Source organism: Betta splendens, chromosome 4 (assembly GCF_900634795.4).
Source record: "Betta splendens chromosome 4, fBetSpl5.4, whole genome shotgun sequence".
NCBI classification, from domain to species: domain Eukaryota; kingdom Metazoa; phylum Chordata; class Actinopteri; order Anabantiformes; family Osphronemidae; genus Betta; species Betta splendens.
This window is the reverse complement of record NC_040884.2, coordinates 25,267,010-25,282,175: the sequence shown is the minus strand read 5'-3', so window position 1 is coordinate 25,282,175 and position 15,166 is coordinate 25,267,010. Positions and strand designations below refer to the sequence as shown.

The 15,166-nt window shown below is 49.2% G+C and overlaps 2 protein-coding genes across 2 annotated transcripts; both read left to right on the top strand.

Annotated features, from left to right (window-relative positions):
• Window positions 1-4,364, top strand: creb3l3a (cAMP responsive element binding protein 3-like 3a). The gene is made up of 10 exons (XM_029149266.3): window positions 1-166; window positions 467-583; window positions 683-926; window positions 1,060-1,178; window positions 1,754-1,864; window positions 1,957-2,063; window positions 2,608-2,676; window positions 2,772-2,856; window positions 3,266-3,359; window positions 3,667-4,364. The coding sequence occupies exons 1-10, from the start codon at window positions 146-148 to the stop codon at window positions 3,981-3,983; spliced, it is 1,284 nt and encodes a 427-aa protein (XP_029005099.1). The 5' UTR covers window positions 1-145; the 3' UTR covers window positions 3,984-4,364.
• Window positions 4,365-8,712: 4,348 nt separating this feature from the next.
• rxfp3.2b (relaxin family peptide receptor 3.2b) lies at window positions 8,713-11,886 on the top strand. Its single transcript, XM_029148628.3, has one exon. It carries the CDS (start codon window positions 10,275-10,277, stop codon window positions 11,469-11,471), a length of 1,197 nt encoding a protein of 398 aa, XP_029004461.1. The 5' UTR covers window positions 8,713-10,274; the 3' UTR covers window positions 11,472-11,886.
• Window positions 11,887-15,166: the final 3,280 nt, after the last annotated feature.

Genomic DNA, 15,166 nt, shown 5'->3' with positions numbered 1-15,166 from the left:
GGTAGAGGAGTAAAGAGATACTGCGGAGACTCTTCAGCGACCAAGACAGAGCCACTCACAACTCGGCCAATTGGATATTTCGGCTGGATCTCATTTTCCGTTGTTGGGGGGTTGTCGTCGTTGGAGTCGCTCGGCCAGACAAACTATGGAGCATTACTCAGATCAGGTAAATCACATCAACGCGTTGATGTTTTATCACATTTTAGTCTGTCTGAGCAAAGTTTGGCTTTGAAGGAATATGTTCACGCTTACAGCAGTGAAATGTGAACACATACTGAGCCGGTGGTAATTACCACTGTGCCTCGGTGTCACTGATTACAGATATCTCCACATTTGATCACACAGCTCAGTACAGTGTGTTCAGGAGTAATGATTGTTGGCCATAAAGCTGCACAGCTGTGGCAGTAAACCGTCTTCCCGGGCTCTTTCCTGCTCGTTGCCATTCGCTGTCCTGATCTCGTTCAAGGGCTCTGACGGCATCGAGCTGCTCGACTGGCTGTTTGATCAGAACGACGGCATTCTCCGTCACGTGGAGGCAGGACACGGCGGCAGCCGGCACCCGTGGCCAAACCCGGAGCCCAGCGTACGTGAAACCGAGGGGTCTTCCTGCCAGCGGTCCATGGGTCTATGGGTAGAAGGTCTGGTGCACAGAGACAGACTGATGACGGCGCTCTCCCTGCAGATGCTGCAGCCGCCGCAGCGCGCGGACAGCGACTTCCTCAGCGCCCTCCTGAGTGGAAACGACTCGGAGTCAGGCTCGCCGCTCTGGTCGCCGTCCCCCAGCGACAGTGGGATCAGCGAGGACCCTCCCTCAGACCAGATGGACAGCCCACGACGACCCGAGAGCCCCCCCGGAGACACTCGGTTCTTTGGTGCGAAGCTCCACAGCAAGGCGGCTCTGGAAGCCAACGTCTCCATCGACCTCAGTAAGTCCATCGACACACATCAGTAACATCAATGATGAGTAACGAACAAGCCCAGTGTTTTTGTTTATCACACTCAACCAACCGTGACACCAGCATATCCACCCATTGATTCGTTGGTGTGTCCTTGTGTCAGATGGCTGGGATCCCAGCTTCCCCACAGGGAGGACGAGGATCACCCAATGCAGGCTGCCGCCGTGCTCCGGTTTCCCTCTGACCGTCAAAGACCTGCTCCTGTCTGGGGCGCCGGAGCCCGTAAGTGTCTGTGGAAGGACGATGGGGGGGGGGGGGTTTATGGCTGCTCCATCCATGAGACAGCTGGCCAGGGTGTGGCGTCACGGCAACCACCTGGAGCTGTGAGGGCGGAATCACTGAGTCAAATGTTAAACCTTCCTTGGATTGGAAGTTCTAACTTCCACTCTGTCACTTTTTTAAGTGATGACCTCTTTAAAGTGAGAGCAGCGCAGAACTCTGCAAGTTCACCACGTTGCATTTTCATGCTGCATCGTATGAATAATATTACCGATTTAATTACCCCCCAAAAAAGCCGAGGTAACGAAGTAAATATGTGAAGAAGCGCTTCAGAAAGTTTGTGTGGATTCCAGCACGCTGTGGGTATTGATCCCATCTCCTCGGCCCAGTTTAATAAGATGAAGCAGTGAGTGGCAGAATGCAACATGGGCGGCCACACTGTAATTACTCTGAGGGAGGCATGAAATGAAGCTGATAAAGGTGGCCTGATAGAGGCTCTGGGGAGAGAGAGGGAAAGAGGAAATGGAGTCAAACTGGTTACGACGCCGCCGGTCTTAGTATTCGCGTCTCTCCCTCAGCCCCCACCGCCGTCCCAGCAGTCCATTCAGGAGCTGATTCTCAACGAGGACGAGAAGAAGCTTTTAGCCAAAGAAGGGGTGACGCTGCCCACTCAGCTGCCTCTCACCAAGGTAAACACCCATCAATGATTTAACAATGAGAAACCATTATTACTCCCCAAGAGCTGATCCCGCAGGGGCTCAAACTTTCCCTCTGTCGCCAGTACGAGGAACGGATCCTGAAGAAGATACGGAGGAAGATTCGTAATAAGCAGTCTGCCCAGGAGAGCAGGAAGAAGAAGAAGGAGTATATAGATGGGCTGGAGAGCAGGTAAATGTGGATTTATTCACCAAGCGCACAAACAAAATCACGATGCTTTTGAATATTTCGTAGCCCATTATTTATATTCAAATCTTCCCATTACTGTCATCCTTTTTCCATAATACACTGGCCCTGCTGGTTCTGTGCTCACACCCTCAGGGCAGCCCAAAGTCATTTCCTTTCCCTGTATTATGAAAGTCACCTTGTGGCATCCCAGGGGCTGAATAAATCCCAGTTTGATTCTGGCTTTTGCCATTTGTCGTCTGACCCCTCCTCACGGCGCCTCCCGCGGCCGCCGACACCAAGAATATCAATGTCGTTGTGTTTTTTTAAACGACAGCTCGCCTCAGAGATAATCCGCTTTATCATGTCAGATTTCCACTTCATCGTCGTAGCATGGTGTGTATGTGTCCAGAAAATGACTTATAGATTCGCTGACGCGTGTGTGGACACACACTGGAACAATAGATTAAGGCGCGCGTGTTGACGGAAATGCCACATTTATAACGTCTCGGTGCGACCGGGCTGAACGTGGTTTCTCTCTGTCCTCCAGGATGGCTGCCTGCAACGCACACAACCAGGAGCTGCAGAGAAAAGTGTCCCAGCTGGAGAAGTGCAACATGTGAGCCATTATATTGTCCTGACTCTGTATGTATGACATGCCTTCAGCTTTGCCCCGCACTTAAAATTATGATTTCTTTCCCGCATCCTCTGCAGCTCCCTGATGGAACAGCTGCGCCGGCTGCAGGCTCTGGTCATGAACACATCTGGCAAGACGGCCCAGGCTGGGACATGTGTACTGGTAAGTGATGCTCCATGTGACTCCATCCCAAACACCCACCTCCACTCCACAGTCGGGAGCTGCAGCCGCTGTGGCCCCTGCGACGGGTTCGATACGGATGTGTCCAGGACAAAAAAAAGCACAGGAACGCACAGTGCCCCTACACATACGCACACACGCTGTGTGAACAGCAGCCATTTACTGCCTTTGATCGCTGTAGTGTAATAAGGCTCAAGGCTGCAGGCGGCGTGAGTGGCGAGGGGTTTTCTGCCCATGAATATGAATGCGTCTCAGTTCCGTGGCTCTACAAGTAAAGCACGGTGTGACAGCTGTTCCTCCTGAGCATCGCCATCTGCGCGCGCGTCCGCACAAACGCCCGCATACAGACCTGTGTCTGACTCCACGTCTCCCCTTCCTGTTCGCTCCCCAGGTGCTGCTGCTGTCCTTCTCTCTAATCCTCTTCCCCAGCCTCAAGCCCCTCTCCGACACCAAGGTCAGCCAAGGAGACTTCAGTCCAGTCAGAAGTGAGTAACCTTTGGCGGCGGCCGATGCGTGCGCCCGCCTGCCAGGTAATCCAGTGGCTGTGTGTAGAGCCCATGAGCTCTTTCAGAGCGCCGCTCTCACCCGCAGCGGGACCGGCCGCCCCGCCGGGCCTGCGGTCCTCGGCCGACCGAGGATTTGCTATTGGCTTAAAGGGCAACTTCACCGAGAGAGGTTTTAGTTGGAGGAATGTGTCAATAAGATATTAGGCTTTACTTATCTGCACTAAATATTACTTTGATACACAGCTAAGGTCATGTCATCACGCTGGGCCTCCTTTTTTTCACCCAGTCCAGTCACGGTCCCTGCAGAACCTGCAGGCCTCGCGGGTGCTGCATGTCATGGATCCCCCGCTGCCCGCCGAGGACGAGTCCGAGCATCTGCACCGGCACCTCCCGGGAGACCGGGGGCTGGACGGCATCGCGGCGCTGATGGAGGAGCTGGCAGTGAACCGGGAGCCATCCGGTTTGGAGGCCGCGTCTCTGAACGGCACTCAGGAGGGAGGCACGGGTCATTTTCATGTAGATCCAATTACTGGTCACGTAGCTAGCGTGACCTTGGACCCCCAGCGCTCTGCCAGGCTGCGACCGCATGCTGATGACATGTAGCACAGATGAAGAAATGATCCCCAATAAACTCCCCGATTTGTCCTGCTCCTAATGGTAGAGCAGGGAATTATGGGGGCTGCTGTTTACACACGTTAGCTGTTAATTATTCCTGTTTCGCCTTTAATATATGTGACGTCTGTATACATTTGTGAGACTGTTTTATATCAGTACATGAGTTTAAATCCTGCCAGGGTAAAGTGTGAATCTGCTACCTGACTTTGGTAAAATGTAAATTAGAAAACACTGGCTTAAACGTGTTCTGATGATCTGTATAGTTTGGATTTTTGATTCTTTTGGATTTTAAAAAGCATGTTTTCATGAAGAACTGATTGGAGGAGTCCAGATTTTCTGCATGAAATAAAAGTATGTAACAAACTGGGATCAGTGGGGTATGAACAATGTGGCTTTGTTTTAGTTTGGAGCTGCAAAAATTCAAAGGTTCTGCCTGAAAAAAGCAGTGAGTTTACTGTTTACTGGGAAACAGCAAACTGGGTTAAAGGTAGGACAGTCGACCTCTTATCTCATGACTCAGACTAGTTACCGTGCCGATATATTTACTCGGTGAAGACAAGCAGCGCGTTCTCGTCAGTGGAGGCTCCTAACGCTGCTGTCACTCATCCCTTCGCGGCTTATCTGTGTGACCTTTGTTTGAACAGTCGTGACATTTAAACAAGCTGCAGTTTGAACTGAACCTAAAATGGAAGTCATAATCAAATCACAATAATCAGCATTAAATGATCATGAATATGTTTGGTTGTGTGATAGAGAAAGTGAGTGCAGCCATTTCTTTCTTTGAACCTATTCTTACTTGCAGCTCTTTAAACCAACAAATGGCTGTCGTGCTCCACTGTGCCGCCTGTAACTCGTCAAATCAGCTGCCAGCTGATAAAAGACTGAAGCTGGGAAAGTTAAAACTTTCAACACAAAGATGTGATTCTGCCTGGAGCAACAGATCGCTTTTTCTGGTGAAGAGGAGGTTTAAGGGGGGAAAAGGTGTCCACACTGAAGCCTGGGTTGTGGCGCGTGGGGTCTATGTCTCCAAGTATAGCAGCTATAATCTGTGCATATCAGAGTCTGCATGACAACAGGCATAAATACATGAATAAACAGAGTGGAAAACAATTTACATAAATGAAAACATTTAAATACATAAATCAGACATCATCAGACATAACTTATGGATTCATTTCTGTGGGGATGTACAGAACATGCAACTTGAGGAAAACTGATATAAAGTATGCAAAATGTTTTAAATCTAGTAAAATTATTCCAAACAAATATGGAGAAACACAAACATTTCATCATGAGTCAATATTAAAACATCATACTGTTTCATTGTTGTTATGGCCTGGTTCCACATGTCGATAATATTGAGTCACAGCCCAGCAGCAAAGCTGTCCATCCAATACTTACCGTATCTGTAACGACTGATTGTGACCACATTCTGTCTTTTCCCAGCTCAAACAGACAATATTAAAGTGTCACATTTGGCTTTATTAATGGTGAAATAAGAAACCAGTTTGCAGAAGACCCTCTGTCCTCCGTCTGATGCGATCTGAGTGTTACATTAACACAATCAGCCGTAGCTATAAAAGTAATGAATGTAATTCATGCACTCGTGAACAAACAATATGTGCTGTGTCAGTATGAGAGGGTGATGTGTAAATGGCTTGACTCGGCGAAGCCCATCGGCCACGCTCTCCCTCCTTTTACTCCAGTCTGTCCAGCGTTGTCTTTAATCAAGATAAGAGTCTGTTGACTACCAGCGTTTCTAATCAGCACCTCAGCCCATCTCTCTGATTACCCAAATCCCCACGGAGCTCAGGGGCCTCCGCACAGCGGCCTCCGCACAGCGGCTCCCACCGTTTGGCTCCACCCGAGGGCACGGTGGGAGGCCCGAATCAAAGCGTGGCCTCGTCTGCTTTCTAATCTACAAATGGGCTTCCACTTTCAAGGTGTGACGCTGACTCGGGCAAACTTGGCGTGCTGCCTGTTTGATGGGAAATTCCTGAGCACCTCCAAACTTTCCTAACAGAAATTGAAGGAACAATTAACAAAATAGGTTTTTTTTTTTTAGTTTTTTTTCAATTTCACAGGGAGGACAGAATTAAAACGTCTGAACACGTAGTGAAGCTTGAAGGCGCAGGGTTGGATCAATACTCAGCAGCAGAGTCCGATCAACAGCTTTATTTTTTATTTCTTTTTGTTCTTGCTAGGTTGTGATGTGTGTTTAACTAATGGCAAGTGCTATAAAACAAAGCTGACTTATCTGTGTGTATCTTAAAAATATATAGTACATCTATATAAGCTAAACAATTAGAAGAGGGGTCAGCGTTATATTTATTCACCATAACACAACCTTGGATGACTGATAACCTCACATATACAGGATGTGACCTTAGCTGCAGGTTGTGATGGCCTGTTGACCTGTCCACAATGCAGAGATGCTCTGTTTTGCTCAGTTTTTTCCACAGCTTCATTCCCATTTATAATCTCCACTGTGAGGAACCAGAGGCAAACATTAAATAGCACAACAATTAATCAGGAACTCTGCTCTTGCTTAAATGAGCCGTGTGACAGCAAAAGGTCTGTGGATTTAATGTCGTCATTACCTACTTGTTTTAATATAGCATTCAAACATTGTCTGTGCATAAGTTGTACACATTTTCTAGTCAACATTAATGACTGACTCTGTGAATGACTGCAAGTCAGGCAGAATTAATAATGAACTTCATGACGGCGTCAAGCTCTGGCGCAGTTTAACAAAAGTAGGGAAATGAGTCTCTCACTCTCTCTCTCTCACAAACACACACACACACACGCACACACACACACACACACACACACGTTTATTTTTAGCTGTTTTGTTCATACTTTACTTTTCTGACCAGTGTCGTATCACTTATCATGTTTTTGTATAATGGTGCAGCTGCAGTTTTGTAAACTGTGTAAATAGCTTGACCTTCACCAAGACCAGCTTTCCGTGACAGATCAACCAAACACCAAATACACATAACCAAATCAATAAAATCACAACTGACTCAGCATGAATTACGCCAGGAATCAGTCAGCACTCCACTCTTTTAACCTCCACTGATGTCGACACAGCTTGTTATATTCATGCAGATAAAGATCAGACGACCACTGGATGTTATGCATCGTCACCTGAACTACACATCACAGCAGCTGCAGTGAAAGCTCCTACCAGCCTGGATGGATCTGAATAAATTCTGAGGACGCAGATGGTTGGAGGCGTCTGGAAGTCATTACAATTGTGTTCAATACAATATCATGTGGGTGGAGTGAATATTGTAAAATGTCAGCAGAGCAGACATCATGCTGGGAGGGGAACAACTTGACAATAAGCCCATTGCATAACTACAGTCGAACGATGCTTCTGACATATGTTTGGTTTAATCTGTGAATAAAGACTTTTATTACGATCAGACAGATGTTCGTCCCCTTTTAAAGCTCATCTGCACTTTTTAACGATGTCGTGTGAAGAAGAAATTCATTGCAAACAAACCAGAGCAGCCTTGTGTGCACACGCCCGGAGTGTAACAACAGTGCAAACAAGGGAAGGTTTCATTAACCGGGCACCGTGTCACCACAGAGCTGGTTGCAACACTCACCTAAAGACACGCAAGTAAACAGTGCCACACACTGTTTAACAGCACCAAAATCCCAAGCTGCTCCCAAAGCACTGAAACACAGGCCTGACACTGCATTTAATGAACTAATGGGTTGCTGTCATTATGCATTTAGGAGAATAAATGAGAAGACTGCTGCTAATTCTGAATTCAGGGCACAAACAAAGCAGTTTATTTGGACACAGGGTGAGTTGAAATTGTCCGTAAAGCATTTTGTCATGACGATTGTGTAGATTAAAGTTTAAGAGCAGAGTTGCTCGCAGCGCCTACATCAAATATTAGCCCAAAGGATCAGAATGTAAAATTGTTCTTCTGGAATAGTAATTAGCTTCAAGGTTATCCCGACTGCGGGTCCAAGGTCGGCTTTGTGAACTGAGCTGGTCCGGCCTCACATTTTCATGCCATTAAAACGATGTCAGTATTCACTTAGCTTTATCTCTGCTCCCTCGGGACATGATAGCGAAGCAGGCGGTCTGAACTCCAGCCATATCCACATCACAACGCATTCTTTTAATCACTAGATAATATTTTAATTATGCTGTCACCGCAGGATGATCGAATGGGTCCGTCAGACGCGGGTCGTTCGGGCGCATCCATCAGCACGTGGTCAGAGCAGCTCTCACACAGACGCAGAGCTGAACATCACCTTGGCTTTGCTTCAGCGCAGCAGCGGCGGCGGCAGGAGCGGCAGGAGCGGCAGGAGCGGCAGCGGCAGATGCGGCAGCGGCATCGCTCGGCTTCCTCCTGCCACAGCAGTCGATCCTTATTGCACCTGGCTCGTGTGTCAGGGCTTCAGGATGCTCCTGTTGATCTGCTGCTGCCCTTTGTTCTCCCCGCGCCTCAAAGTGCTCTTACTGAGTCTAGTCTCCAACACTGTCTGTGACGGCCGACTTTTCCCTGCGCTTTCCCCCACAAGTCCTTCTGTCTTAACATAAATATTGCATCCCACTATGCTCCACTTGCTTCCGGAGCATTTAGTTTAATTTAGCTGTCAGAGCCAGAACAGGGGTTCAGCCACTGCAATTTATCCGGATTGCTGGTGAAGTCTAATACATAGTTGTTCTTCTTCCTCAAATGGGTTCTCAGCCTTGAACGCGCGGATTGCTGTTTTTAACCAGAAAAACAATATTACACCGTCAAAAAGGAGTATAACTGATAGTAGACTCCTTCACATTTGCCTCCGCAATTACCGGTGCCTTTAGTTTTGATCGCGGTGTTGCTGCCAGGTGGTTCGCAGCTGCATAATAACGCTGCGTAAATGAAAAGTGGTTCGGTGCGCAGGCAGCGAAGTGCCACGCGCGTCCTAATGCGCGGGCTTAATCTGCGTCTAGATGTTGAACGCTCAGAACATTAAAGCAGACACACTGTCAGTACTTGCGCATTTGGGGGGTTTAAGCGCGTTAAGATGACAAGGAGTGACTTTGCACTGATGCAGATTATTTTTTTTTTCTTTTTAATTTCCCTCGACAAAAAGGAAACTGCGGGGGAGATTACTTGCTCTCGAGGGCAGCGCTCCTCGGAAGCGTCTGCTCGGGGTTCGGGCTCGTGGAAACCTCTGTTCTGTGTGGATCAACCCCCGCCGGTCTTCAGGGCTACCTGGGCTCTGTTGTCGAGCAGCGCGAGCGCAGCGGGGGGCGCAGCGTGTTTCCCCGTTTAATGCCAGCTGGAGGCCGACGGGAGCTGAAGGAAGTCGAATTCTGATTAAATAACGGTGGTTCTGCAGCACAGCGTGTGATCAAAGACAACATTTACTTGAGTGAGCGGAGGAGCACAAAAGCCCAACAAGAAAGCTAAATTCTGCTGGGCGGTTTCCCATTAAACGCGTTACATTCCTAATGTTCCTGCAAAACTCAATTCCCTTCTCTGAATGCATAAAAAGGTGGATTATTTACAAACCGTTGCTGCTTGAGATAAATAGGTCAGTGCAATGTAATATTTGGAACAAAACACCCTACAATACATAAAATAATACTCTAAGATGTTTTATTTATGTGTCGCTCTCCGCTGACCCCGTTTACTCCGTCCTTTCAAACGCTGCATCAGGGGATTTGCAAACGCAAACACAGTAAAAAAAAGAAAAAAGCAAGACAGCTTCATCATGTTTTTCGCTCTCGTGTCCTTGATCCTGCTCCTCCACCTGAACACAGTCGGAACTCGGCACCGGCACCGTCTCCTCCGCACCTTCCCGTGGTCCTCGCGCGCGCCTTTCTTTCCTCGCGTCCCGGAAAAGCCCGACACCACGCAAACACGATTTTCTAGAAGGTGTCGGTGTCGCGTCACAACGCGTTAAGCTTCACCTCTGACGGACGCGCCGCGGGGACTTTGATGTGGCTGCGGCTCTCACGGCGGATTTCGCCCCGGTCCAATCACGCCGGCTGGCGAGGAGAAGCGCGTCAGCCGCGCGGCCGAGCGCTGCGCGTTCGCGTGGCACCTATAAACAGACGCGGCGCGCACAGCCGCGACTTGTCGTGGAGCGAGGAGGAGACGCTCGCCGCGGCGGAGGACGACATCCGCGCCGGGAGATAACGGGCACGCTCAGAATGACGCGCCGGGCAACTTTTCCCCTCTCTTTGTGGCAACTCTCCGTCCAACTTTGCTGTTCGAGGTGAGCGAGCGAGCGAGCGCGCGCGGGCGGGCGGCCATGCAGCTCAACGACACCGGGGTCCGGACTCTGGCTCCAGACGCGTGCGAGCAGCAGATCCTCCAGGAGGACAACGCTGGGGACGCGGCCGGGACTCCAACCAGCAACCTGTCCCTGCACTGCTGGCTGCAGCTCCTCACCAAGGAGTCCATCATGGAGTTCCAGGGGGACAGCTCCAGTGTGGTTGTGCGCGTGATGATAGCGTGCGTGTACTCCATAGTGTGTGCTCTGGGGCTGGTGGGGAACTCGCTGGCTCTGTACCTGCTGCACTCGCGCTACCGGCAGAAGCAGTCGTCCATTAACTGCTTCGTGATGGGCCTGGCCGTCACCGACCTGCAGTTCGTGCTGACTCTGCCGTTCTGGGCCGTGGACACCGCCCTGGACTTCCGCTGGCCGTTCGGCCGCGTCATGTGCAAGATCATCAACTCCGTCACCACCATGAACATGTACGCCAGCGTGTTCTTCCTCACAGCCATGAGCGTGACGCGCTACTACTCCATCTCGTCGGCGCTGAAGATGCACAGCCGGCACGCGGCGGGCGCCAGGGCCAAGTGGGCCAGCCGGGGCATCTGGGCCGTGTCCCTGCTGGCCACCCTGCCTCACGCCATCTACTCCACCAGCGCCCAGGTGTCGGACGAGGAGCTGTGCCTGGTGCGCTTCCCGGACTCGGGCAACTGGGACCCGCAGCTTCTTTTGGGCCTGTACCAGCTGCAGAAGGTACTCCTGGGCTTCCTCATTCCTCTGGTCATAATCACCGTCTGCTATGTGCTGCTACTCCGCCTGATCCTCAGCCGGCGCGTCGCCGGCGCCGCCAGCTCGGACCCGGGCCGGCACACGCGGCGCTCCAAAGTCACCAAGTCCATCGCCATTGTGGTTCTGTCCTTCTTCCTGTGCTGGCTGCCCAACCAGGCGCTGACGCTCTGGGGAGTCCTCATAAAGTTTGACCTCGTGCCCTTCAGCAAGGCTTTTTACAACGCGCAGGCCTACGCCTTCCCCCTCACTGTGTGTCTGGCGCACACCAACAGCTGCCTCAACCCGGTGTTTTACTGCCTGATCCGCCGGGAGTTCCGCGCAGGGCTGAAGGAGCTCCTGCTCCAGTCCACCCCGTCTTTCAGGAGCCTGTCTCATCTGCTGCGCAGGAAGGCCAAAGTGGCTGAGGCACCAGCTGTCATGGTTCTGGTCCAAATGGACGTCTGACCGGACGACTGGCGAGTGGATGGAGCGAATGACTGACTCACAAAGTAAAAGAGTCAAGGCTGGTTGATGTGAGTGTTACTTTACCTTAAAGGTGTGTTTATTTGAAATGAGAAAACAACAACAACAACAACAACAACAACAACAACAACCAATTGGTGAGAGAGACTCCAAGTTTCACTCTGCTCATGTTTTCACTTGTTACAAAGTGACTCTGGCTGTTTATCCTCTGCCTCTGGACAATATCAGTGTTTGTGTTTGTTCTATGGCGTAACTGTGTGCATTTTATACAGTAACAGCGAAATGGAAAATGTGAAACCAAGTATAATTTCAAATGTAAATTATTAGTAGAGCTATTTGCTATACATAAGACATATAAAGACACAAATGAGAGAATAAACGAGCAAAACAACTGAAACGCCTGTTGGTGTTAAATCCTCTCAAACACCTGTGAGGTTCGTTTGCCTACAAGGACAATGGTTGTTTCAAACATTGTTCACATTGATCTTGAAAAAAGGACAAAAAATCGATAGGTGCCAAAACATAAGTCAATTACTTGTCCTTGATCAAGGTAGGACAAAATACCACCATACACAGAGTTGAGTATATGTGGGGGTTCCATTGTGCTCGTGTGCACTGGTTGTATACACGCCTCATGATTTGTGTCGCACACTGATGTGCACGGTCGCTGCAGGTGTCAGATCAGAAACATTCATTTACTAAAGCTGAACTCCAGCTAAATTAAAGGCGTGCATTCGGTTGAGGAGCAAGTCTGACGTCCATCCAGGAACAAGGTGTCCGTCTTTCGCAGCCTGTCTGTGACGGCAACCAAGATGATGGGAGACGTGAGGCGTTTGTTGATCTGACGCCTCAGTAGAAAAGCAGACTGACACTCTGAGAAAGAAATGTTGATTCAATTAGAGGCCCTCAATCTGGACTATTTGGAATAAGTAGGACAAACCAAGTTGGAATTCAGAGCACATACATGGGGAGATGAATTAGGCAGCCAAGCTGCTGAGGGGTTGAAAAATAAAGTGATGCTAATGCTGATGTAAAACAATCCCGCCGACACAAGGGCGTCTGACGTCAGGCGAACTCGCTCCTCTCTTCTTTTATTAATGGCTCTGCGTTTTCCCGCTCGGTGTTTGCCGCACAAATAACGCCTGAGCCAAAGTGCTGACAGACGCACTGCTGACAGGCACGGCCGTCCGACAGACAGCGGAAAGCTGCCCTAATCATCCCCTATGAGGCGGCATGAGAATGAGAAGATGACTTTCATTTCGGGGAAATCTCCCGTCTGCTGGAATGACGACGCAGCAAACGGGGCGGCATTTGCGGCCCCGTGAGTGGTTTTAGCGTTTTTTTGTCCACTGTGACACTTCTGCCTATTATCACTTCCACAATAAGTGCTGCTTTGCTTTGGTGCTCGCTGAATTTTTATACAGGCTCCTGAACCCAATGTGAACATCGTAGTTCTAAAAGCCGTGAATATGGAACGAGCCTGGGAACAACAGCATCACCACCTCTTTGAGTTGTGTTTGTTTAATTAACTTCCATAAAGTGCATATTCATTAAAGGTCCCATATCTAATGCAGATGCCCTGTGTCGTGGCTTCTAGCTGCTTCATTCGTAGCGTGTTTATCTGATCCTTTTTAAAATAATCACGTCTGCTGACTATATATAAAGTGCATGAGTGGTCTGCTGCACCCGCTTCGGATGTTATCAGCCATTACGAATGGGCTGATCAGAACTTATCAGCGCATTCGAATGGGCCAGTAGGTGCCTGCTCTGCCTCCTCGCTAACAGCTAACAGCTAGCTAAGTTGCTATGTTAAGCAGCTTTAGAGGTTATTGTGGTTAGGGTTAGGGCTGGATAACGGGTGGGGGGTTCAGGTTACAGTTAGCTAACACAACACCGCTAGCTACTTGCTATATTAGCGAGTTATGCTCGCTAATAAATCAAAATCCAAAACTTCGATCTTCCCGTCGGAACAACAACCGCTCAACAGCGCCCCTACTGACTCTGCTGGTTAAATCATCCGAGCCGTGATCAACCTTACGGATCATTGACCACGATCTACCGCACCTATTCACCGCTGCCAGCAGGTAGATGGGCACCTACCGGCCCATACGTATGGGCTGATAACCACTGATAATGACCATTGAATGGCGTGATAACATCCGAAGCCGCTCTCTGCTGTATGTGTTGTACTTGAAAGCGCATCTCTTACCTGTAATACATAAAGGGAGGGACAGGAGGGGGGGTCAACTGAAGCTCACAGATCCCCGTCACCCCAGGAGCCCTGGTCGGTAAAAGCAGTCCTGCTGGAAACACAATGACTTTTAGCACGACAGGAGAATTAGTGAGCGACCTTCAGTCAATACGTCCACAGAACCGCTCTGTCTCTATCCCCAGAAGAGTCCGACTCTACTAAATATCACAACACTACTCGTTCTGAATATTGTGGTCAATCAATAATTCATCATGGAGAGACATGGATTTTAAGGCAGCTGTGCTTACCAGGAGCTGCATTAGGCAAAGAGGCTGGTGTACAGTAGAAAAGTGAAGCAGGTTTGCTTAATGTCAGTTTGTCTGATGTCAACTTAGTGTCACAATAGTATCTACTCATCATCGTGGCTCTGTGAAACCCCAGCTCTTATCTTTATATACTGGATCTGTTGTTTGGTATTTTTATGAGCTGGGAGTTTTGCCTTTGTAATCACCTATAGCTGCGTGACTGATACGTGTAGTGTGGGCGCGTGGTAAACCCTGCTGGGTGCAGAAAGAAGGGCTCAGCATCAGCCCCGTCGCAGCAGCGGGCACGCTTCCTGGTTTACAGCCAAACGGCGTACAATGACATCTCAGCATGCAGAGCTTATGAAATGATAACGACCCAGTGCCCTGCAGAGAGGAACTGTTTAGCATTAATGCGTTCGCTCTGCTCCTCCCGGCCAGCGGCCCTGAACAGGAGCGGCAGAACTGGCCTTTTTCAATACACCTGACCTACGTTTCACCGGACTTCATTATTTTTGTTTGTGCGAGGATCCACATACACAGCAGCAGTTTTCACACAGTTATTTTTTGCCCCGAGCAGCTTGCCTTGTTCACATTGACAGAATACAAGTGCCCCGGGTTTATCTCTCATTCATAACGCTTGCGATCGGGCACTGCATATGGAGAAACTGAACCGTAGAGAAGGTTTAGTTCAATGCAAATATTAGAGAAAGTAACAGGTCTGGGGAACAGATAATAGGCTTTTGTTTAAGTCAGCACCTGAGAATAGATGGAGTCAAGTCATGTAAACCTTCTTGCAATAAAGTGGGAGAGACACTTGTAGGAGAGAACATGAAGTCACAGGGAAGAAAGACTTTGACCTCTTTTATCATTGCCACTTGGCTGTAAATCCCAGAAACATGAGTGTGTCTGCAGTGGAAGAAAACACAGTGAGCTAATGGACTTATCATCACACTCTTACACACTATTCACACAAACTCTTTGTCCTTATGAGAGCAAACCTTCCGTACTCATCCAAGTTCCCCCTGGGACAGGAAGTGGTAGTAGCGACTCACACAACTCCCCTGGAGCTGACCTTTCTCTATGGCCTAATCACACTTGCATCTCTAGAATATTGAATTGCGCCTCATTAGCGGGTCACAGACACATTAAGAGCAGGTGACACACATAGGGAGTTGCATAGT

What these genes read in the sequence shown, in the direction of transcription:
- rxfp3.2b (XM_029148628.3), top strand. Translation starts at nt 10,275, where the DNA reads ATGCAGCTCAACGACACCGGGGTCCGGACTCTGGCTCCAGACGCGTGC.
- creb3l3a (XM_029149266.3), top strand. Translation starts at nt 146, where the DNA reads ATGGAGCATTACTCAGATCAG. An exon ending in TGGAGCATTACTCAGATCAG is followed by an intron (nt 167 to 466) that starts GTAAATCACATC and finishes ATCTCGTTCAAG; the next exon opens with GGCTCTGACGGCATCGAGCT. An exon ending in AGGCTGGGACATGTGTACTG is followed by an intron (nt 2,857 to 3,265) that starts GTAAGTGATGCT and finishes TTCGCTCCCCAG; the next exon opens with GTGCTGCTGCTGTCCTTCTC.